This window comes from Drosophila obscura, unplaced genomic scaffold (genome assembly GCF_018151105.1).
Source record: "Drosophila obscura isolate BZ-5 IFL unplaced genomic scaffold, ASM1815110v1 contig_37, whole genome shotgun sequence".
NCBI classification, from domain to species: Eukaryota; Metazoa; Arthropoda; class Insecta; order Diptera; family Drosophilidae; genus Drosophila; species Drosophila obscura.
In genome coordinates this window covers 2,891,760-2,914,786 of record NW_024542825.1, presented here as the reverse complement: position 1 = coordinate 2,914,786, position 23,027 = coordinate 2,891,760, and the positions used below count along the sequence as shown (strand labels likewise).

The 23,027-nt window shown below is 45.7% G+C and overlaps 5 protein-coding genes across 7 annotated transcripts; 1 reads left to right on the top strand and 4 right to left on the bottom strand.

Moving 5' to 3' along the window:
* Positions 1-270: 270 nt before the first annotated feature.
* LOC111079669 (bromodomain-containing protein 7) lies at positions 271-3,357 on the bottom strand. Its single transcript, XM_022374927.2, has 4 exons — positions 3,186-3,357; positions 2,447-3,081; positions 717-2,391; positions 271-649 (listed from the first exon to the last, which is right to left on the bottom strand). Exons 1-4 carry the CDS (start codon positions 3,241-3,243, stop codon positions 405-407), a joined length of 2,613 nt encoding a protein of 870 aa, XP_022230619.2. The 5' UTR covers positions 3,244-3,357; the 3' UTR covers positions 271-404.
* An 848-nt stretch (positions 3,358-4,205) lies between these two features.
* On the bottom strand, positions 4,206-5,743 carry LOC111079679. Its single transcript, XM_022374941.2, has 2 exons — positions 5,219-5,743; positions 4,206-5,167 (listed from the first exon to the last, which is right to left on the bottom strand). Exons 1-2 carry the CDS (start codon positions 5,445-5,447, stop codon positions 4,329-4,331), a joined length of 1,068 nt encoding a protein of 355 aa, XP_022230633.2. The 5' UTR covers positions 5,448-5,743; the 3' UTR covers positions 4,206-4,328.
* A 1-nt stretch (position 5,744) lies between these two features.
* LOC111079678 (uricase) lies at positions 5,745-6,973 on the bottom strand. The gene is made up of 2 exons (XM_022374940.2): positions 6,338-6,973; positions 5,745-6,284 (listed from the first exon to the last, which is right to left on the bottom strand). The coding sequence occupies exons 1-2, from the start codon at positions 6,909-6,911 to the stop codon at positions 5,803-5,805; spliced, it is 1,056 nt and encodes a 351-aa protein (XP_022230632.2). The 5' UTR covers positions 6,912-6,973; the 3' UTR covers positions 5,745-5,802.
* Positions 6,974-9,356: 2,383 nt separating this feature from the next.
* On the top strand, positions 9,357-11,798 carry LOC111079681 (mediator of RNA polymerase II transcription subunit 12). Its single transcript, XM_041594845.1, is given in 3 exon segments — positions 9,357-10,183; positions 10,336-11,232; positions 11,234-11,798. Coding segments are annotated over 3 exon segments (2,175 nt in total). The 5' UTR covers positions 9,357-9,388; the 3' UTR covers positions 11,717-11,798.
* Positions 11,799-13,200: 1,402 nt separating this feature from the next.
* On the bottom strand, positions 13,201-21,785 carry LOC111079673. Of its 3 annotated transcripts, none has more exons than XM_022374930.2 (5): positions 21,658-21,785; positions 16,588-16,974; positions 14,974-15,218; positions 14,691-14,908; positions 13,201-14,104 (listed from the first exon to the last, which is right to left on the bottom strand). In XM_022374930.2, the coding sequence occupies exons 2-5, from the start codon at positions 16,862-16,864 to the stop codon at positions 13,909-13,911; spliced, it is 936 nt and encodes a 311-aa protein (XP_022230622.2). In that variant the 5' UTR covers positions 16,865-16,974; positions 21,658-21,785; the 3' UTR covers positions 13,201-13,908. The 3 variants fall into 3 exon arrangements, with proteins under 3 accessions (XP_022230622.2, XP_022230624.2, XP_022230623.2); XM_022374932.2 differs by having other exon boundaries at positions 13,201-14,080; XM_022374931.2 differs by having other exon boundaries at positions 16,588-16,971.
* Positions 21,786-23,027: the final 1,242 nt, after the last annotated feature.

The window sequence follows — 23,027 nt, the reverse complement described above, 5'->3', positions numbered from 1 at the left end:
AATGGCAGCTTGTGCAGGAAAGGGGGAACTTGTCCATTACTTAGGTATAAAATTAACTAGAGCACAGATCAGCACGATTATGCATATAAAATGTGCCATAGAATTGATATATTCATCTATTTTCCTTGTGCTTTTGGTGCTGGCTTGCGTGGTTATCCCTCTGGGCTTAGACTCAAAGAGCCATGAAACGTAGCAGCCGGGAATTATTGCAAGTAAATTCCTTTATCTTGTTGGAGCCTCTCTTGTGCGAGCCATAAATCCTTTGCTTTAGTTTCTAGCTTACATTTTTATTCAGAATGCTAATTTCGATTGAATATGTATATGAAAATAATTTAGCAAAACTTTCGTTATCTTACATTATAAACATAGCGCGCGTCAGGGCAGCCGCAGCCACATCCAACGCTCTAATTGAGCAGCAGTTGGGCCACAATGCTGTTGTCGTCGGATGGATTGGATGAGTGCAGGCCGGAGCCGCTTTCGAGAAACTCGCGCAGCTCGTTCTCCAGATCTCCACCGACGCCGCCACTGGGCTCATCCGGCTCGTCAATGTCCATGGGCACGGGCGGCAGCTGGGGCAGGGCCACAGGCTGCTGTAGAAGTTCCGGCAATTGGACGCGCGGTGAGGCGGACGGTGGTGGCGGTAAGCCAGCTATGGGAATAGGAAATGCATAATTAAAAGCAGGAAAAAGGGAAAAATGAGAGCTATGATCACGCACCATAAGACATGCCCATGGCCTTGCGCAGCGCAAAGGGATCCGCTATGGCGGAGGGCGGCAGCTTCTTGGCCAAGTCGCTAATCTGCTGTGTCAGTTGCTGCGCGGTTTGTGCCTCCTCCTGGCCCGCTGGCTGCACCAGACCCAGGTGGCTGGGCAGCGGCTGGGAGAGGCGCTCGTGCTGGGTCACGCGCAGCTTCTCGATCAGCGTGAGATTATTGCTCAGATGCTCGTGCATACGGCGATTGAGTTCAAAGTTCTTCATCTCCGTCTCCATGCTGTCCAAGAAGCTCACATCGATGCCCAGCTCCTTGAGCGATTGCAGCCGCTTAAAGTCCACGCGAGTGTTCTTGTATTTCTCGTATTCCTGTTCGATTTGCTCTTGGGTTTCGAGCGGCTGCGACTGCGAGGGGGATGACTCCTCGGTGTCGAAGCATTTCTCGATTTCCTGTTGCTCGTACGAGTGCAGCTGCATGTTGTAGAGCTCGTCGAGGGACTTGCTGTGCTCCCCGTTGGTGAGAATGTCCAGCAGGCCGTTGGCTATGTTGGTGCCAAAGCTCGAGTCCTTGGTGAACTGGAGAATGCTCTCGGCGTACTCAGCGCTGGAGGCATCGCCGTAAGTGCGCAGCACGAGCTTCGTCTCCTCGGCACTCAGCGTGGAGAAGCGCGAATCGAAGGTGGGCGCAAAGCTGGCATAGGCACCGTAGCTCAGCGGCTTCACGGGCTTCACCACATTGCGGCTATCCACCTGACGCATCTGCAGCTGTGTGCTGCCCCGCTGCAGTTTGCCCACCAGATCGCCAATGGTTACGACCCGCTCGGGGCCCTCGTTCTCCTCCTTGATGAGCAGATTCAAGGTGGTGCTGCCATCACGCGCTTGACGCAGAAAACCCATTTTGTGGGCATTCCTCTTGGCGTTGACACGCTGCTTGGCCTGCTGTGCGGCGTTCTGCACCTGGGCGAGAATCTCCTCGCCGGTCAGGTCATCCACATACGGCTCGAAATGGGTTTTGGGTGCATTCTCCAGCCGCAAGGCTCGCTTGCGCTCCTCCTCCTCCAGTTGAGCGGGTGTGGGTGCCTCCTCTGCGCCCGTGGAGGCACCCTCATCCGCCGAATCGTGCAGATCGTAGCCCAGCTCATTTGCGCACAACTCAAAGCCCAGCTCCTTGGCCGTCAGCTCACGCATGTAGCCGGAGAGCGGCTTCAGACTCCTCATCATATTCTCCGGCTGCAAATGCTTCATTCCGACCTGCAGCAGCTTCTTGGCTGCCTTGTTGTACACCGTGTCCACGTGGTTGTACTTGATGGCATTGTCGCACATCAGCTTGAAATCATCGCTAAATTCTGTTAGGGTCGAGTACTCGTGGCCATCGATCTTCTGCCGCATGGTGGAGAAGTCCATGGGCTTGCTGATGATCGACGAGTAGTTGGGTGCAATGTCGTCTGTGACGGGCCACGCGAAGAACTGATGCGGATCCCGCTTCTCCAGGAAGCGCAGCAGATGCTCCAGCAGCTTGTTGAGCGGCGATTTCTGCTGCTTCAGCTTGAGCACACAGCTACGTGGCTCGCGCCCGGACTCACTGCTGCTGCTGGGAGTTCGCGGCGCCTCCAGAGCCTTGGGTGTCAACGTATTCTGCGAGCTGGCGCCGCCTGGCGTGGAAGGCGATGGGATATGCAGCTGCAAATGAAACTCAGTTAATCGACAAATTCCATTTCACATTCGAGCTACTCACGTCTGGCAATGGCTTGGTGGGACTGCTGCCTGCCAGGCCCAGCGATGACGATGGCAGTGATGATGAGGCGGGCGAGGAAGCCATCAGTATCTCATCCAGTTTGCGCGGTGCAATCGGCTTGCTAACGGGGCAATTGGACGGCGAATTGTCGGTGGTGATGCCGGCATAAAAAAGTATATTCTCTGGCAGCGGCTGCGACTGATCGTCGTCCATGAAGCTGAAACCATCCTGGCTGGAGTCGGCGTCGATGATTGGTGGCGGTACGACCGCCTGCTGCGACCCGAAACCACTGCAGGCCGCATCATCGTCGAGGGCGGCAATCTCTTCATCCACCGAGTCCACATCTCGATGTTTGTCGCGGCTCTTGTGCCGCTTCTCCTTGTGGTGCTTGTGCTTCTTCTCGCGATCCTTCTTCTTTTTCTTTTTCTTGGACTTTTTGTGTCGCTCCCGGTGACCGCCCGTCTCCTGCAGCTCATCCGGCACCGGCGACATCATGGCCTCGGCCGCCGTGGGGGGTCCATCCACTGCAATGGAAGTCATGTGCGAGTTGTTGGAGCTGTACTCGGGCGTGGCCACCTTCAGGATGAGCTTCAGTCCACGCTGCAGCTGGGCCGGATTCTGGTGCTGGCTATATTCTGCACGAGCAGCGAAAGCAAGCAAGCAAGCGGCAAAAATGTGTCAGTGTCTCGTCTCGTCTCCACGTTGGGGTGGCGGTGGCTGCGCCGCCATCCACTCTTACCTTCATATTTATCACGGCGCTCCGATTTGTTCTTCTTGTGCTTCTTGGAGGAGCCCATGGTGGCTCCGATTGAATCTGCCAGTTGGGCAAACAAGTGATAAATTTAATTAAAACGAAAAATAAAACAAATTTGCAAAGGACGCCGCCAGCGTGACCGTGTCGATAGCGATAAAAAATAAATACCACAAAATACCATTTCAAGCTCGAGAAATACCATTTAAATACCATAAATTGAAAACATTAGTTTCAAGTGTTTTGTCTATTCCATAATTTTGATATTCTGTTTAATATTACTAGCTTGTTGGCCCTCTCAGCCTTAAAAAAATAATTTTATCCGATAGATACATCAATTTTCTATAAGATTGGCTAGTTTTCAGAACTATTTTTTTATTGCGTTGTTTACTTAATAAGGTTCAAACAAAAACGGCCGAACCATTAAACGTAAATTTTGACTAAGTGTGACGTCAGTGTTGCTGGTCAGCCAAGTTTCTTCTATGTGTATGGACTTTTGTATACCTTATTTCCTTTCATTGATGTTAAATTTGTTGTTCCAAGCTCCATTGAAACATAAATAATGATTTTATCCTAGATTGACATATTAATGCATATGTTTTGTGTTGTATAAATATATTTATCCCGGCTCCGATTCCTATTATTGGAACCCGTGAAGTGCAAAATTTCGTTGATATCTTTTAAACAGAGACTGAGTAGTTTCTGCATTAATTGGAGTCTGATATTACAAACAAACAAACTCAAGTCCATAATATCCATATTCCCAAGGTGTTCAGATCTGTTGCCCACATCCCCACGAATTGAGAAGGAAAATGCAGTATTTTTTGTGCGCTAAATGGTGTTTGGCGGTCATTTGAAAATAGTATATTGATGGCAAAATCGATATTTTACATGGTACCTACACGCTAGTATTAGTATTTATATGCGATATATCGATATGAAATCGACTATCGAAAAGGAATTGGCGCACATTTTCAACCCTGGGTTAATTCAAAAATTCAATATAATATTAAATTGATTGCCAAGTTGCGCTAAATTTTATTAATAGATTTCAGAGCCGGGATGTGTATAAAGTAAAGTGAGCGTTTTGTGAATCCCAGCTAATGTTAGAGTGCAGCAGCCCTCCATGACTTATGCCTTCGTCGATGCCCCGCGACGCTTTGTCGTCGAGCGTACAGACATTCGTCGCTTTTGAACGATGCCACTCGCTTGGGTAAGGGGAGACGTTGCCTTGACGTTGTATCCAGCAGTAGCTGCAGCGGCAGCACTCAACAGTCGCCGGCCCGAGGAGGCGGCACTGAAAGGTCGACGACCCCCAGAGGCGGCACTGAACGGCCTCCGACCCGTGGCGGACATGCTGACCATCTTCAGCGTGGACGGCTTCTTGGCCTTGGCAGCGGCCCCTGTGATAGTGCGAGTCGCTTGGAGGCTCTGCAGCGACGTATCCAACTTGTTGCGGATCCTGTCCAGATCCTCACGCATCCGCTGTATGTCCAGGGCAATGGTCTGCCTGTCGCGCTGCAGTCTGCGGTGCTGCAGCAGCATTTGCTCGAGCATCACCTTCTGCTGCAACACCTCGCGAATGCGTCGCTGATTGGTGAAAGTCTTGCCGCTCCCCAAATCATTCAGTCCGCGCCGCATCATCAGCGTCACCTTCTGGTCCAGGTTGGCCTTCATGGCCGCAATGGGCAGCGTTTTCGTTTTGAAGGACGTAACCACGCCCGTGGAGCTGCCCCGGTTGGGGGCGGCCACAGTGCCGCCGCCCTTGAAGCGCGAAACGGACTTGCTGAGCGTAACGGACTTGCTGCGCGAGGACATTCGTCTGCGGGCGCTCTTGCTGCACGCGGATTTGCTGCGTGCGGACTTGCTGCGATTGCGTGAGGTCGAAGTCTGCTTCTGTGTCGGCGCTTCCGGAATCAGTGCTATGGGCGCTGGTATCGAGGGAACAGCTTTCCGCGGCGGTGCAGTAGCTGTGGCTTCGGTTAACTTTGCTGCGCATTTTAGTTCCATTTCAGACTTACCCTTCATGGTGGAGTGTATGTTGGCCACCATATTGTCGATGGTCTTCATCACATCCGGCTTCTGTGAGAAATGGTTCTCAATGGGATCATGTCCGTTCGATTTGAAGCGATTTAAGGCGGCCCTTTCTCTTTTGGTCGCTGGCGCCAGTCTCAGATTGCCCCCGCCCTGCTCACGGTTCTCGTTCAGCTGATTCCTCAATATATTAGCCAAATCCAGTCGCTGTGCCATCGTGCCGCGAGCTTAAACTCTTTTTTGTCTCTTTTTGCTTAAGATCACAAATAATTTAGCTAGCGAATTTTGATGCCCAAAGATGTTAAAAACTAGAATTTTTCACGAAATTGATTTTTCATTTTAGAATTTAGAAACTAAATGTACAATTTGTATTAACAAATAACTCCCAGCACTGCTCTGCTTTTGAATTCAAATTTAAATTTGAACTGAATCGTGCTTTACAGCACTGTCGATAACGATTACAAACCCCCCAGCGATTTATCGATTGAGCTTTGTCCCGCGTTTTTTCCTGAATTCGCGTATTTATTTAATTTTTTGCTAAATTTATGCTAAATCATAGTGAAAATCGTTGCTAAAGATGACTGAGATTCTTGCGTGCCAGCTGGGCATAGATGGTGCCATGCGGCTTGTCCACCGGAATGAAAACCTCATTATTGTCCCCGGGCACAATCTGCTGGAAGGGCTTTGTATCGAAATTGAAGTAATGCTTATTCGGCATGGTCATGGAGATGACCGACACCTGCGGTATGACATCCAGCACCTGCTTCTCGCTCAGGTACAGCGTATGCTGCACGGAGGGCGATGAAACGCCCACCTGTGGATCGCCGGCAAAGTTCCTCAAGATGATGTTCTTCACCACCTGCCAGGCGCGCGAAAAGTTAACCGTCTGTGTGTCCGAGTACTCCCAGGAGCACTCCACCACAGTGCTGAAGATGCGATCATATTGATCCGGCAGCGAGCGAAACTCATCGTTCACAAAGTTCACGAACGAGGATTGGGTGGTCTTCAGGACGCGCAGCCCTTTGATGCCACTGATGACAGTTTGTTTGGGATCTACAGGGTACCAGGGGTAAGTAATGGTTGGCATAGGTTCTCTTCTCACTCACCTTTCCGCCGTATGACCACATCGCAGTAGTGCAGCGCCGTGGGCGTAAAAATGAAGGCATGGTTATGCAGCGAACGATTGTCAATGGAACTGAAATTGTTGCAGCCGCCCTGACCCACCTGACCCACCTGACTCTGACTGGTGACGGCCTTTGTCTCCTCCTGGCAGACACGCTGCCAGGGATACGTCTCCACATGGATGTGCGCCTCCTCCACATGCGAATACTTGTTGAGAAAGTGCTGGCCCAGCAGCAGAGCAAACTTCTCGGGACTCTCGATGCCGTACTTCTTGGCCAGCAGATAGACGGTGTTCTTCTGCGAGTCGGTGGCCACAATGTCCGAGTTGTTGCCCTGATAGTAGTCCTTCTTGCTGTACAGCTTCAGGTGTGTGCCCACCTCGAACTCCTGGATGGTGTGCACGGGTCCCTTGCGGCTGACATGCAGCACCTTCACCGCATCCTTGCCGTACCCATGATCGGTGATCTCGTACTGAAACGGCGTCTCCTGGCCATCCATTGACACTGCTGGCCCACCACCGCTGGCACTGCTCGGCTGTCTGAGGGGCGTGGCAAACATTCTAATTGCAATTTCTATTCGGCTAATGGCTGACTGGCTGGCTGACTGATGCCAAATCTTCACACGTCCGATCTTTTTATACAAGCGGAGTCACGTAATGCAAGTGTACCAGGGGGCTTAGTAGTAGAAAGCAAAGCAGTGGCGCCGCTTATCTGATTCTGTAGCCCTCACTTAAGTTCTTAAGAGCGGTATTACGTTGCGCCTGGCCCCAGTTTAATTGCCGTTTCAGCAGAAGCGCCCACTGCTGCATGCAAATATGACTAATCCGCGTCGAATGATTGTCAAGGCCCCCCTCCGTTGTCAGGCATTCTATCGTCAGACCATGTAAATATATATCTTGCTTACTTTCTTTGGGGCACAATATTTGCACACTATTTCGCCAGTAATAAAGTCAGTCTGTTGTATATATATATATCTATAGTAGTCCTACGTGCGAGTATAATTTATGGCAGCGCACTAAGAGAAGTTGCATGCAATTTTCAGATTTTACTGGGTCTCTTCATGCACTATCTGCATGGGGCTCTCTTTCTTACTGAGTTCTTAGTTGAATTTAGTTGAATCATACGGTTGAAAAGAGTCTAAAGCAGCTCTATAGTTTTTTTAAATTAATTTGTTGGGTAATATTATTCAGCCTTAAAATATCTTTAAAAACTATCTTTGAAACTTTTGATTATTTCTGAAGCCATGGCTACAGATATCATAACAAAAAGAGAATTAACAGAGTTATTTTCTGGGGGTAATGTTGCACCTTTAAAAGCTTAACTCAATACTTATTGAATTTAAAATGTTTTTACAAAAATTAAAAAATTAACATTCGAAAAAGAAATTTAAAACTTATTGAATTACAAATATTTTAAAAATTTCAAAAGTGCGATTTGGTGACTGCGCATAATTTTTATTATTTAATTAATTAATTATTATTAATTATTATATTATTAATATTAATAATTATTATTAATTATTAATTAATTACTAATTAATTATTTATTAATTTTTACTCGGCTTTTGCAGCCCATTAACCCAAACAATTGATAGGCTAAAAAGGATATTTAAATGACCTTTCATGGAATGGTTTTATTTGTGTCGCAAGAATTACGACATTTTCAGCCAAAGTTAAAGTTTTGTGCTATTTCTACTGTTCAACTAAGTGCAATAGACAATTGTATTAATTTATCAAATAATTCTAGCTTATGTTGTTGGAATGTCACTACAAAACTGTGTAAGCCCCTGCCACAGATAACATACAAAATTTCATAATTGCAGCAACATTAAAAATGATAAACAAAATTTCAATATTACAATTAAATTAAATTCAATTAAATTTTAGGCATCGCATTGTCTTAAGTGCATCTTAATCACAAAAAAGGTGTTTATGTGTGAACAATGACTGGAGGACAACGCTGACACACTCACAGCTGTACTTTAAAATCTCTATCCCCTGCGCTGTGTATCATAACATTTCATTGCCATTGCCAAACCCTCAGAGATCATCATAGCACCCGCTTATCACAGTCCAAAAAGTCTTTGCCAAATTCTGGGTAGGATTAATGCTAATGCCCCTTGCAAAAGCAGGCAAAAGCAAGCCAAGAGGAAATATTAAGTCACAAATAAGCTTTTTATTTACTTGACACTGTTTTGGGTATTTTTTTGTATGCAAGTTGCGCGCTCCCACGACTCGAAATATTTGTTTTTAGCTCATCGGCAGTTACATAAGTGACATGGTGACATGGTTATGGAACCCAACCACAGCGGAAGTAGAAAATGTTACGTTTCTCTTTGGTTCAAATATTTGTGAAGTGCGAGGAAAAACTTCCGATTTCAACCAGGAAAATATTTAAACAGCTGCAAGAACAAACAAACAAAAGTGAGAGGCAGCGATAAGTGCGCTCCACATTGAGTTTATGGCTGCGAGAAGGATTAACTGGTGGTATATATATTTGCTGCACAGCCCGATATGATCTTGGAAGATGGCACATCATAAACGTAGGAGAAACCCCCACCCAGAAGGTGACTTCTGCGACTTGCCTTTTGCTTTGGAATCTCTGATGAATGGAATTTCGGGGGGGTGTTGATAAGATATGATCTTGGCGGAGAGAACCCCCCGCCCCACATGTTGGGCGTGTGTGAATCATCTTGGCCAAACTTTAGCTTGCAATGCAATCTAATGGAGGCTTTTTTTTTTTATGAGCCTTTTGGCACCTCCAAATACTTGCTGTCCAACTGTGCGGGAGGGAGGGGGTGGGTTCAGTGAACCAGGTTCAGCGCCAGTTATGAATGGAGAGATGAGGCCCAGTCGGTGGCAAACAAGTGTCGGCTTTTGTTGTGCGCTCCACAAACAAAAGTGCAAATTGTTTTGGAGGGCCCCCAAGCTACGACGACGACGCACCCAACTTATTTTTCGGCGCGGGCAAACAGCCGTTTCGAGTTAGTTGCGTTTCAGAGCGCTTTAACAGCGGACGGAGAACATCGACAGCGACATGGCCCTCCAGGAGCTACCAGTAATCGTATTCGTGCTGTGCCTTCTCGGGTGTGCTCCGGGCGGACTTCAGGCGGCCGTGCACGATGAGCTGCCGCAGTGCGGCCTGCATGGCATCTACAGGCAGCGGCAGAGTGTCATCGAGTCGCCCAACTATCCGGCCAACTATCCGGTGAACACCTGCTGGGATTATGTGATACGCTCGCCGTATCGCTGCCCCACCAAGTTCCATGTGCAATTTCTTGACTTTAAGCTGGAGCTGTCGGAGAAGTGCGGCCGGGATTACCTGGCCATTGGCCTGGAGAACGATGGCGAGGACATGGATGTGCTCTGCGGCCAGGTGCTGGGCATCAAGAAGTATCACACACCCGACGGCGTCTTGCGTTTGCGCTTCCTCAGCGACGCATCGCCGTGGACAACGGGCGGAGGCTTTCGGCTTTTGGTCACGCGTCTGGCCTGTGAGCGGGAGCAGCTGGATCTGGCCTCCAGGGGCCTGGATGCCGACAGCGAGGACGATGTGGAGGATGCGGTTGATGGTGACACGGTGCAAGTGAGTGCCAAGTTTCCGTCCAAGAAGCAACATCATCATCACCATTTGCTGCAGCCACAGCAGCCGCAAGAGCAACAGCAGCAGCAGCCGCAGCAGCAGCCATTGAACTTTACACAGCAAAATCCTTGGGGATTCAATGTGGGCTGGCCTGCTGCTGCTGCTGCTGCTGCAGTGCCGCCATTTTATCCTCAGGGAGTGCCAACTGGAGGAGGCTTTTACCTGCCACCTCAACACTCGCCGCCCTGCGTGCCACAACAGCAGAACAGGCAGCAGCAGCAGCAGCACAACAATTGCTGCAACAACAGCAGCAGCAGCAGTACTTGCAGCAGCAGCTTTTGCAGCAGCAGCAACTTTTGCAACAGAATCCACTGCAACAGCAGCAACTTTTGCAGCAGCAGCAGCAGCAACAGCAGCAACAATTGCAACAGCAACAGCAACTTTTGCAGCAGAGCCCACTGCAGCAGCAGCAGCAAAAATTGCAACAGCAGCAACAATTGCAACAGCAGCAACAATTGCAACAGCAGCAACTTTTACAGCAGCAGCAACAGCTGCAACAGCAACAGCAACTTTTGCAGCAGAGTCCACTGCAGCAGCAACAATTGCAACAGCAGCAACAATTGCCTCTAATCTCTGATCAATACCAAACCAGTGCCTTCCAGCCACCGACGGTGACGCTCAAGGACTACGACTCGCAGAGTCAGCAGCAGTTTGGCGGCTCGCTGGATCTGTGCTGTTCCAGCAGCTTCAATCAGAATCACTTCTACCTGTCCAGTCCCGGCTTCCCAAGGACTGTGCTGAACGCCCTGCTGCCCAATCAGCAACGGGATTGCGTGTTCTACATCGAGAAGAGTTCCCCGAATGTCTGTCGTCTGCGGATTCAGTTCAAGTTCTTTGATTTTGGCCAGAATTCAGGAGGCATCGCAGGTGGACTGGGAGGAAGCGGCTTGGGCGGAAGCGGCTTTGGAGGAGGCGGCTTTGGAGCAGGCGGCTTGGGTGGCCAACAGTCCTGCACGGGCGATTTCTTGGAGCTGGATGGCCAACGCTATTGCGGCTGTCGTTCTGGCTATGTCCACAAATCGCACTGGGGCCAGGGTCGAAAGGCTTTGCGCATGCGAATGGGCCAGTCGGGCGGCACAAGCTCCAATGGCTTCCTGCTGGAGATCTATCAGGATCAGGACTCTGATGGCTGTCGTCAGGATGCCGGCGCTGGCTTTGGACTGGGCTTGGGCGTGGGTCAACAGCAGCAGCAGCAGCAGCAACCGCAGCGAGGCCTGGGTCTGGGTCTGGGCATGGGCCCTCTGGCCGCAAGGCGCATATCCATCTGCAGTGGGTTATCCAACGCTGCAGCAGCAGCAGCCACTGCTATGGCCCCTGCAAGGGGGCTACCTGAATGGGGGCTATCCACTGCCCTTTGCCGCCACGCCATATCGCCAGACCAGACGCGTGTCCTTCGCTCGTGGCCTGGATGAGCACCAGCCCTCGCGGGTGGTGGAAACCAATTCCACGCGCAAGGAGTTCTACTACTTTGATGGCGATGAGGCGTTCGCGCGCTCCGCCGTGGACGACGCAGAGGAAGAGGAGAAACTTCCAGTTCAGCCGCAGGCGCTGGCCCAGAGCCAGACGCAGCCCCAAACGCAGCTGGTGACGAAGGCCTTCGAGCAGAGCAGCTGCACCTTCGACTACATGGAGGTGCTCAAGCTGTCCGTGGACACGCTCTGGCTGACCAAGCCGCTGTGCTTCTCCCCGCTAAGGAGTTGGTTTCCCAATATCTTTGGCTAGGCGAGGGGCAGCTCGAATTTAATATAGTTGAATGATGACGCCGCACCCCCCAATCTGCGATCTTAGCTCTCTCTCTCTCTCTCTCTCTGTGTATCTGTATCTTTGTATCTGCGCGTGGCAATTGTGTTGACGTCATACCAAAATGCATGAAATATATGACAGAAAAAAAAAAGCCCATATGCCTTTTTTGCTCTCTCTCTTTGTCTCGCCCCGTCTCTGCTTAGTCATCGGTGTGGGGGGCAGGCACTCTGTGGAGCACACGCACTGTGGTCATTACCAAGACGAAGGCACGAGCTGCCTGCCGCACTAGCCCCTCCGCTTGCCGCTTCCGGCTGTCAGCCACAGCAGCGGGCGCTCGTCATACATAAGATAACCTCTGTGGCAAGAGCTTTGTTGTCCAAGAGCAAACACCCAGAGCAAGTCCAGAATCTCTGCTCAATGTCAGAGCAGTGGCAGGGCCAGTGCCAGTGCCAGAGCCAGCAGCAAGATTCTAGCATTCTCACACTTCCCAGCCAAGGTGTCAACTCTCGCCACAATCACAGTACTTATGTGGCATACACAAAGAGGGGGATTTGTAATGGAAATAGCAAATGGAAAATCTTTCCTTGAGTCATTTTGTTCGCTCGAAAGTTAACCTCCAAAGATCTAACCTTGGAATCTCGCTTCAAGGAAATCAAATGAAGTTGAATGCAAATACAAGGCTTTGAATTTTTGCCTAAGAAAGTTTCCTAGTGATGAGACATTGGATTGAGATTGAGATCTGTACAGTGTACACTAAAGATACATATCTAAGGGCTGTAATTTATGTTGCTAACTAAATTTCTTGCATCACCATAAAACACCTAAAAAACATGCTCTCGCATAGTTTGTATTTACTCATTCTAGTCTTGCTCGAATCTATAGTTGATTGGAAACCGAAACGTAGTGTCTCATAGAACTCAAATAATTCGAATCTGTGGATCCAAATTAAATACTTTTCACCCAGAATCATTAAAATTAATTAAAACTTTCATTGTGTTTCGTTCACGAATTCAGGAATTCGGGTATTGATGCCTGAAAGTAATCCCCAATTTGTTCTATATGTTTTCCCTGTCCCAATGTAAAATAAATAATAAAAATATTGTTTAAGAAAAAAGTTAAAAAAAAAAAAATTTGTAATGAAAAAAAAAAAAATAATAATAATAATAATAATAACGTCCTAATAATAGTAAAAAAATAATCTTCTCCTGTTCTGCTTGAACCTTAAAATGTTTTGAATTTTAGAATTTTCGAATGTTACGCCTATTTCGAACTACTCTCAATGTCTGATATTTAGGCTTTATTATTCTTTATTTATTTTTAAGCAAAGAATTTTCCTTGTAGCAATCCTTTTTATGCTTCCCAAGTTCTCCATTATCTTTGGCTCAACTTTCCACCCAATTGAAAAAGAAAACTCACTCTGCCGTATATAATTGCACAAGAATAATTGTATTTGATGGGTTTACTTTTGACATGTATATTTATCGACTTTACATTAGATATAGCAGATAAAACATACACATATAGTGCACAGATATTAATACATAGATATTAGTATATATATACACATTGATATAGTAGCAATGATATTATTTAGTTGCGTGGCTCCATTTTTTATTAGAGCTCTTATAATACTCGTGGCTTTGGACCGAGCGACCGCGGGGACGTTCACGGGACGATTAAAATGTGTTTTGTTTTTTAATGATATGGCAACATATATATATATATTTTTTTTTTTTGTGTTTTGCAAATCGTTTCGTTTAGCAATTAAGACGTGGAACGCGAACGAGACGATGGAACAACTTTGTCTAAATAGTTAGTTAGTATATACAACACATTGAGAGCTATAAAAGTTTTTAATTGTCCTACAATTAGAGTTAGGTTAAGGAGGGGCGGGGGAAAGGCAGGAAAGAGTGAGAGAGAACTCTAAATTGTTCTCTACAAAGTTTACTTTTAGTTAGTGTATATTTTTTTAGTTAGTTAGTTAGTTAGTTAGTTATTTAGGCTAATTGTTAGTGCTTGTTGTTCTCCAGTTTTAGCGCTCGACTTGGTCAGCAATATACAATTGATGCTTGGTATACATATGTGTGTGTGTGTGTGTGTGTGTGTGGTTGGTGTGTCGTGTTTGTATGTCTGTGGTGTGTCTGTGGTGTGTGCTGCAAACATCCTTCTTTTTAGCCCAGAAATCGTATATTGGTAAAGACCGCCTTGGCCGGACGCTTGCGATTGCAAAAGTTCACCGTCTTGCTGTGATTCCCCTTGCGATTCTCATGCAGATTGATGAGCAGCTTCAGTATATCCTCCTTGCTGGGCGTACAGGCATAACGCAGCTCCGGTTCATAGTTACTGTTGATAGAATTCATGTAAGAACTGATAATGGTAACAGTTATGTAATTAGAAAGTTTCTTTTTCACGTCAGCACGTTCAATTAGTTGGTAGAGTAGCGTAAAATTCGGCCAGAGGTTTGTTTTTTGGTTGGGAATCTTCGCTTTTGGGGTTTTTATTTATTATTATTATTTTTTCAGTGGTGTGTCTTTGCTTGTGTGTGTTCTGTTCGCCTAGAGAAACTCTTAGAGATGGCATTAGACATAGTTAAAGATTTTGATTTGTGATTTGTGATTTTTTGGAGTTTGCTACCCCAAAAGGCCAGTCAGCACATCAATTCAGATCAATTTCCATGGCAAACTATTATGTGATATTATGTGGCATTTATGTGGCTGGCATTTGGAGGAACATGCCCCTGTTTAAGCTTTAAGGTTAACCTGGTTTTAAGCTACTACCAAAAAAAAAAAAAAAAAAAAAAACATTCACTAACTACAAACAAAGAAAAGTTTGTGGAGGTTTTAGGGGTGGTAAGGTAACTAGGGAAGGGATCTAAAGCTAGCAGCAAGTGTTTTATTTGGGGATTTTTATGGAATTTTTTGTTGGAATTTTCCTTGGAAATTCTGCAACTTACCCGCGATTCTTGTTGTGACGCTTCCATGGATAGCGACGGTAGTAACGCGAACGCTTGGGCTTGCTCTGGCCCAGGACCAGATCCTGAACGCTGTTCTCCATTTCGGCATACTCATCCGTGGCTGGAGCGGAAGCAATCATGCCCTCAGGCAGCTGCTGCTGCTCGTCCTCCTCCTCCTCCTCGACATAAACCAGTGGTAAAGTCTCCAGCGTGGGATCCTGCACGAAAGACAAGAGTTTCGTGCTAGTTATTTCCTTTAAAGGTCCCTTCCCCGTTCACGTACCTCAAGCATTTTCATGAGCAAAGCGGATTTGTCCACCAGCTCCTGCTCGGCCCGTAAATCCTCCTCCAGCTTCTTGAGCGTCTCAAACTGATTGGCCAACTCCAGTTCGTTGTAAACGGTGTCCGCATAGTCGGGCTGTTGCTGTTGCTGTTGCTGGGGTATCAGGCCCATGCCCATGCCCAGTCCACGGGCCAGCTCCTGCTCCTGCTGCTGCTCCCGTTCGGCATTCAGGGCGTGCAGCAGCTCTGCCGTGAAATGAGCAAACCAAAGTCCTTATTTGTGGTTTTAATGTTTACTCAAGTTGCCGCTAATCCGGCCACAACTTCCTTCGAACCATTTCCTCCTTCTACTCTCGGAAATGCCTTAGCTCTGTGTCCCCCCCCTTCCATGAGCACTTCCGCCTTTTGACATTTGAAAGTTTGAATAGTTTTTGTGTTTGTGTTTGTCTGCCCTGACGCCTCCCGCTCCCGCTTGGCTCCAGCCCGAGGCTTAAAAAAAAAACACATTTTCCCTTTGCGCGGGCGTCGTTCGTTTCAATATGCGAACGGAAATTGACTGGCCGGCAATGAGTTTCATTCTACTATCCATACATACCATTCCCATATATATTCCATATATATTCCCATATATATTCCATCTCTTTTTGTTCCCCGCCCCCGCCTTGTTGACGTCAATAGTCAGTCCGTCAGTTTTGCGTGCTGCAGTCTGCCTTTTGTCTCATTTTGCCATCCTGTCTGCCTGTCACTGTCCAGCCAGAGGCTTTGTATGATTCTCCGCCTGGTCTCAAGCTACAGATGGAGACCAAAAACATGGCTGGAGAGTGCAACTCTGTGATCAAAGACAGTTTAAATGTTTACTAAAACATTTCTTTGATATTGATATTCCATTCCCATTTCCATTTTCTACTCCCTAAAACAAATCAATTGAAGAAGCAGTCGATGAATTATCGATAATTTGATAGGCGGCAGCGGCAGTGGCAGTGGGCGTAAAGGGGTAGGGTTGTCAACGCTGCTGAAGTGGAACTGTGGCCCTTGGGATGACGTAAAACGCAAACGTCAAATCAAATTCATCAAAAAAAACGTCAAATCTAAAAAATAAAACAACAAAACTGTGGGCGTGTTGAGTGCTGTCCACACACACACACACAGACAGACAGACAGAAGGACACAAGTGAATACAAGTGTTGCCATGTGCATGTGTTAGAGGCACTTCAAAAATTGTTCATTGACCGAAAAATGTTCAGCGATTTTAGCCATTGTGTCCATTATAATCGTGGGACTAGGCGCGGGCATGGATGGTGGTCACGGCTAAGTGCAGGCCAAACCCCAGTAACCCCACCCCCAGCCGTGGCTACCCTCCTTATTGGGTCGCCTAAAAGTCGGTAAACAAAATGTGTGCTTGCAAATGAGATTCGCTTTGGTGGTTGCCTGGCGACCTTTGACCCATTTAATTGTCCATCAATACTTTTTACATTTGCCCTTGGGGGCGATTTTCCAATCGTTGTGGGATTAGCAACGCCCTGTAAATCCCCACCCAGCGCCACCTGACTAAACCCTCAAGAATGTCTGTCCGTTGGAAGGGTTTGTTGTAATTCAAGTTTATGACTGGACTCACCATCGCCGGGATCGTAAACCGCTCGTTCCTGTGCATCGGCATCCAGCGATGGGGGGCCCTGACGACGCGCCTGATGGGATGGCATGCCACCGCCAAAGATGGGCGGCAAATGCAATCTCTGCGGCGAGGATGCACCATCGATGCCGCCATCCACTGTAGCGGGTGCTGCGGCAGCGGCCGTTTGGCTCTGCGATGTCAGAAAGCCAAAGACGTGCCGTGTGTTGCAGCCCAAGATCAGGGTGGCCAGAATGCAGAGAGCAAGTAGGTCGGGCTTCATGTTGGCGTCGCTGTTTCCACTCTCTCTCTCTCTCTCTGTGCGTGTGGTGTGTGTGCCTTGGCTGTTGTTCTCGGGATTAGCTGCGCGCGGGTTGATGTCGTTCGTTCCTGCTGCAAGGCATAAATGGATATGTATGTATGTATACATGAGGGTAATTACCATCACTAGCATTACAGCTAGATGTGTATGTGTGTGTGTATGCCCACTCCAGCCTCCGCCTCCGCCTCCCTGGCAGGCTCTCCCACCGTTTCGCCTGTCAATGCGTGTGGGCGACGCCGCTCTTTTTGTGTTTAAGCAAACAATGCACGCATAAACACGCAAAAAAGCGAAGAACCCACCGAGAAGAAAACGAACGAATCGTGGAGTGTGAGAGCGAGGGAGAGGGAGAAGCGCAAAAAGCGTCTGTTAGATAACTTCGCAGAGTCACTTCGGCTGCTGCCTCCGCCTTCGCTTTCTGTTTGCTCTCACTCACTCTCTCTCTCGCTCTCTCGCGCGCATGCCTTCTTCGCTTCGCTTAATCTGTCTTCTCGCGCGCGTGCACAGTGGAATGGAATGCGACGACAAACGTGTGACATTTTTCATTTATTATTATTATTTTGTTGTGTTTTTGGGGTTGGCTGTTTGTTGCATTTCCGTGTTACGCGTCCATGTTAAGTGGCCCTTCGATGTGCAGTCATTTATCATTTATCGGAAAGCTTTAATTACTTTAACTAAGCATTGAGAACGGGCAGAAAACACCTTACTTATTTTTTATATTATTCCTACCTACACTATAGGTGCTATATACTCTCTTTACTCCTTACCCCTCGTACCCCTCTACTTAAAATCTCTTCTTATTTTTCTTGCATTCCCTTTTTCGTTTAACCCTGAACGACTGTTCCCCCTGTGCCTTGTTGTTGCTTTTTTTGGTGCTTGCTGCTTTGTCATGTACTGCAACGCGTTTTCATTATGCGGCCAAGCCACTGTGGTATGCGTTGTTGTCGTCACATTTAATTAGGTGTAAGGAGAAGGCGGGTGTTGGCAACGCTGCTGAGTAACGGATAGGTGTGGGTGGGAGACCGAAACAGAGACCAGAGACCGAAGGTCGGCTTAACTCTTTCGCTGTGGATTTGCAGCCCATTAGCTGAGGCTGAGCCGCAAGCCCAGGCCCCAGTACCATACTCCATAGCCATGGCAGGGGCTTCTCCTCGTCTTTTATCTTGCTTTTTTCTTGCTTCGTTTAATAACTTTTGCCTGATGAATATTATAAATGGGTTTGCATGGAACTTTTGGCACTTGTGGTCTCGTGGCAATGTCTAGGATTGGCTTAATTTGTTAACCAAAGAAACAGCAGAAAAGGCAGAGAGAATACAAAAAAAAAATATACGATGTTTGCTTTATAAATAAAACAGCGTTGTTGGGGCTCAAAAGTGTGAAGTGAAATTAATTTCTAAAAATGGTTGAGCCACAGCTTTGTTTTATTAGCGTCTATTTTCAGCAGCAGATAAAAAATGTTTGCAAATTCCAATAAAATGTTTTTGTCTGCGTAAAACGTTTCTTATGTAAATTAGTTAAAATTATACGCCTAATTAAACACATAAACCTCAATAAATAAATCAACTCACACACGCCCCAATCAAAGCAACAAAAGAAAGGAACCCAACAAATACAAATATTCTCCATTTTGCATTTGGCAATTTATTAAAATTGACTCTGGTGAGCAGAACTTTTCTGTTTACCATTTCCAGGCACGTTTCAATTCAGTTTGATTGAAATCATTCAACTCAAGTGTGAAGCTTATAATTTACTCAAACTTTTCACCCTGTTTGCGTATGACATTGGATTTTCTGCCGCCAAATTTGGCCAAAAATATAGCTTTAAATGGCACTTGTTTAGTTTATTCTGTGCCGTATTGTTTTTTAAAAGTAAATAACAATAATTTGCAACATAAATTGCAATAAACTTTGGGCTTCGCGCACTTACTCTCACCATGAACTTTAATTTCTTCATTTTCTCTCCACAAAAAACTTTTTCAATTACCTCATTTTGATTGGCACTCAGAAGTAGGCAACACTTTTCGTGTTCGTTATTGAAGACCGGAAGTTGAAGGGAATTGAGCGAAAAAGCAAGCGAACTTCACAGAGAAATTGGGTAAAAAAAAGAGGGTGCAAAAGAGAGAGTGCCAGGAAGGACAAACAACGCAAACAAAACAGGAATCGTTGTCAAAATGCTTTAATTAACTTGTTGACACAAAGTCCAAAAGTGAATGGAGACAAAAAATGCAGAAAATATTAAGACTAAAGATACCCTCTAGTCAGTGTTGTCTTGGACCTTAAGTTGATTCAAATAATTTCTCAAACATAAAGAAGAAAAGATGTGGCAATATTTTCGGGCAGAACTTTTGCTTGCATGAATGAAAATGCATTGAAAATTGCTGGGACCCCGATCCCGAGGAGTTGCCAACGAGGAGTTAGATACATTAATGCTAACCTTCTCAGCCATATACCCTCGAACATTCCACGAATATTTTGTGTACAAAAATTGCGTTCGTTTCGGGGGACATTGTCCCCGAGGTAAAATGAAATTAATTTAGTGGTCAGCAGCACCAGGGCTAAAATAAGTGAGTGTATGGCAACTAACTGTAACAGCACATTTTTCCTGTCACCTGTGTTTCCTCTATATTTTTTCTTGTGTGTGCCATTCTCCTTTCGCAATAACCACACGGCTAATTGCTAAATTGAGCTAAAATACAGAAGAAAGTGGGCCCTAGCCCAGGGGGAATATTGGGTGAAGTTTGCGTGGGTTTGGCCTTGCTCTCCACCCACGCAAAACTTGACATTTGTAGTGGAGTGTACATAGTGCAAAAACTTGTTTAATTAGCGTTGACTAAGCGTGATTAAACGGTAGAATAAACCTGGATATGGTCGAAATGGGGCCTGAGACCAGACAAGTGCATCTGACATATGGCCGTGGACCAGTAGCCAATTAGTCAAGCTCTGCCTGATGTCCTAGTCCCACAGAGATTCCCTTGCAATCCACCCTCGCAATCGCAGTTGATGACGATTGCATAACTTCATATTTATTGGATTGGGCCCAGCAGGGACACCAGTCGCAGGCACCTTCCAATGGCGGGGACAGTGTTGAAATTTGGTAAGAAATTTCAAAGGTTACACAAAAAATGTTAGCGACAAAATAGATGTTCAGATGACAATGGAAAGAAAATTGTATGGAGAGTTTTTAGGGTGAAAATACTCAGCTCAAAAGAGTATTTCAAAGTGACTTTTAGCAGCTGTATATTCTATATTTAATATGCAATAAATCAGAGTAGAAACTCCATTGATGAGGCGTCCCTTAGCAAGTGTTTAAGCCTAGCAACGAACCCTGCCTACATCTCACGCAATATTCAGTCAAGTACGAGGCACACCTGATATGGGATTATTATAGCATCGATGCAGAAGGCTACTCGAATTCGCTGTCGCGTCGGTAATAGCGATCTTAGAGGGGGGTGAATGGAATTGCCTGCGGTCTTGAATTTGATCCCCAAGATGTCCAAGCAAGAAAACATATACAGAAATAGGACGCAGGACACATGCGAACAGTGGGAGGATGCTGCCCACCGATGGAACGCCTTCGATTTCTCTCGTATTTTTAATATTATTTTTTTTTTTACTTTTCATTCAATCCTCAAGGAACTTTCGCACGTGATACTCGACTGGTTTGAGGTGAATCGGAAATGGAAGGGGAGCCAATGTTACCTCGACAACATTTTTCCACAAGTACTCATATGTTGTGCTTTTTTCTATTTGTTTGCTAAAAGAGTTTTTCTTCTCTTTCGTTTGTTTATTTGGGCTTGACATTTATGTCTGTCCTCGAAGGGGATTCCTTGAAACTGTGCACATTGATCAAATATTTAAGCAATTTTCTGCACAGGCCACAAGAATTTGTTCGATTTTGAAACATTTAATAAAGTTTAGAAATGTAGTTTTTTTTTAATGTTTAGAGACTGAAAATATTACTAGGCTGTCAAATATTTTTATGATTAAAATTGGATTTAACATTCTGCCTGTTACAAAATTGTTTGCAATTACCCAAAGAAATTAATTGTCGAATTTGAGAAGAAAGGTATTTTTAATCATTCTGTTGATTTAATTTTTTTCGGTTTTGCAACTGTTTGCAATTAAGAAATGTATTTTAAAATGCTTATAAAAATTAATTGATAGTAGTTTGAAAGTTTGCGAAATCCAAATGAAAGGTAGAAAAACTTGTCTAAGAAACCAACAATTTTTTTTTTGTAAATTTATCTTAAATATTTTTAATTTAGTTGTAGAAAAAATACTACTGATACTTTTTTTTTAAATCTTATTATATCACTGTTACATTATTTTTTTTAAATAGTTTAGTCTCTCTTTTTTAGCTACCAAAAATTTTTACATATTTGCAAGTTTTTTTTTTAGCACCTTTAATTACATTTTAGCTAAGCCCACAGATTTTTCCTCTTATTTTGTGCTAAAAATTCATTTAATTGTCTTTTATTTTTTTTTTATCTTTATATAATGTAATCCTGAATTTTTGGAAATCACATGATACACCCACAACAAGTAAACTAATTCATTTGACAAGCATTTCTGTCTGACATTCAAGTTAATGACGAAAGCGACGGCATTTCTAAGATTTCGCGTTGAGTTTTTTCGTATCCCTTAGGCAAATCTCTTGCCACACTGACCACAAAATAGGCTTATTTTGGGGAATATATTTCATGGGTTTTTTTATGCATGTCGTTTACTCCGTTTGTGGTTTTTGCATGCTGCACTCACGTTTTAAATATCGTTTTAATCCGTTTCACTTGCTTGCTTGCGCTCCTTGGCTGGACAATGGGTAACTGGGAACCTTGGAGGACTGTCTGTCTGTCTGGACTGTTGTCAACTGTTGCTCCTACTACTTGTTGAGCACTGCGTGGTTGACTCGCCTAGCCGACTCCTTTTATAAAGGCCACGCATATGCCGAACGCGGCAAACGAACCCGAGAACCCGAAACCGATTCGGGCCTCCGACCGACGCGTTGCCTTGCGGTTGCCTTGCGGACTCCACATCCGATGTTAAGGCGCCAAACAAAAAATTGCGTAAAAGCTTCAAGAAAAGAGCTTTCACGAGCCTTCAACCAAAAGTGCGTGGCTTCCTTTGTACGTTACTCTACCGTCTGCATTTTAGATTCAAAAATGTTTTTTTTTTATTTGTTTCTTATCAATGAAATATTTTCATCACATTTAGCAAAAGTTGAGCGCCCCAGTTCGCGATATAAGTTTGGGGGCGCCAAAAAACAAAGCCAAATGCCTGGCAATTATTTACCGAAAGCCAAGGATATGCGCCGCTAAGTAGGCAACAAGCCAGCCCAGGAACAGGCGTCACAGGGTCAACACCTAGGCAAAGGTGCGCGGGTAGCAGGACCTGCCTGCCTGCCTGCCCTCCCTCAGAGTGTGGGATTTGTTGACAATACGCTGCCCTGCCAGTCCGACGCGTCATTTGATTCATGGAATTTCTTGGAAGCGTGGGCGCGTCTTTGCCCTCTTGGGGGACTTCGCTGACGGATGACGCCGCGGAAATCCCTATAATGCAAATCCTTCTAGAATTTAAAGCGATTTTGGCGCCAAAAATTCTCATATTGCGTCGAGGGCAGGTCTTTGTTTTCGTCCCCCATTTCTGAGAAGTGCTGCTTTGTCATGATTCGGTTTACAATTCGACTGGCGGGATATAAATATAAATGAAGTGCCAAAACAGCCGTCTATTAATAGTTTATTAACAGACTGCAGTTGAGTGATGATTGTTGTGGGGCCCCAAATAGACGGGCGACGGGATCATAAATCTTTGATTAGGGTAGGGCCAATAAATCTGGGGCTGTATTACGGGAAACGGGAAGTGCCTCACGTAATACTGGGTGCTTCAAATATGGACAGATAGGGTAAATTAAAAATCGGTACTTGAGCTATTTTTAGATACAATTAAATATGAATAATTACTTTAATTGAGCTATCGAAAAATTATCATTAAAATATGCACATATATCGATAAATTGTTGAACTTTGATCGACTTCAGCTATTTATAACGCTTCTATTTAAATTTGTAAACTTGAATTGAAGAACTTATCGCCAGGGTTACCATTATCCTTCACCTCAGTTCACTCAATCGT

What these genes read in the sequence shown, in the direction of transcription:
- LOC111079678 (XM_022374940.2), bottom strand. Translation starts at nt 6,911, where the DNA reads ATGTTTGCCACGCCCCTCAGACAGCCGAGCAGTGCCAGCGGTGGTGGG. An exon ending in TGTGGTCATACGGCGGAAAG is followed by an intron (nt 6,285 to 6,337) that starts GTGAGTGAGAAG and finishes GGTACCCTGTAG; the next exon opens with ATCCCAAACAAACTGTCATC.
- LOC111079679 (XM_022374941.2), bottom strand. Translation starts at nt 5,447, where the DNA reads ATGGCACAGCGACTGGATTTGGCTAATATATTGAGGAATCAGCTGAAC. An exon ending in CATACACTCCACCATGAAGG is followed by an intron (nt 5,168 to 5,218) that starts GTAAGTCTGAAA and finishes CCGAAGCCACAG; the next exon opens with CTACTGCACCGCCGCGGAAA.
- LOC111079669 (XM_022374927.2), bottom strand. Translation starts at nt 3,243, where the DNA reads ATGGGCTCCTCCAAGAAGCACAAGAAGAACAAATCGGAGCGCCGTGAT. An exon ending in GCGCCGTGATAAATATGAAG is followed by an intron (nt 3,082 to 3,185) that starts GTAAGAGTGGAT and finishes CTGCTCGTGCAG; the next exon opens with AATATAGCCAGCACCAGAAT. An exon ending in CCACCAAGCCATTGCCAGAC is followed by an intron (nt 2,392 to 2,446) that starts GTGAGTAGCTCG and finishes TTTCATTTGCAG; the next exon opens with CTGCATATCCCATCGCCTTC.
- LOC111079673 (XM_022374930.2), bottom strand. Translation starts at nt 16,864, where the DNA reads ATGAAGCCCGACCTACTTGCTCTCTGCATTCTGGCCACCCTGATCTTG. An exon ending in GGTTTACGATCCCGGCGATG is followed by an intron (nt 15,219 to 16,587) that starts GTGAGTCCAGTC and finishes ATTTCACGGCAG; the next exon opens with AGCTGCTGCACGCCCTGAAT. An exon ending in CGTCACAACAAGAATCGCGG is followed by an intron (nt 14,105 to 14,690) that starts GTAAGTTGCAGA and finishes TACCATTATCAG; the next exon opens with TTCTTACATGAATTCTATCA.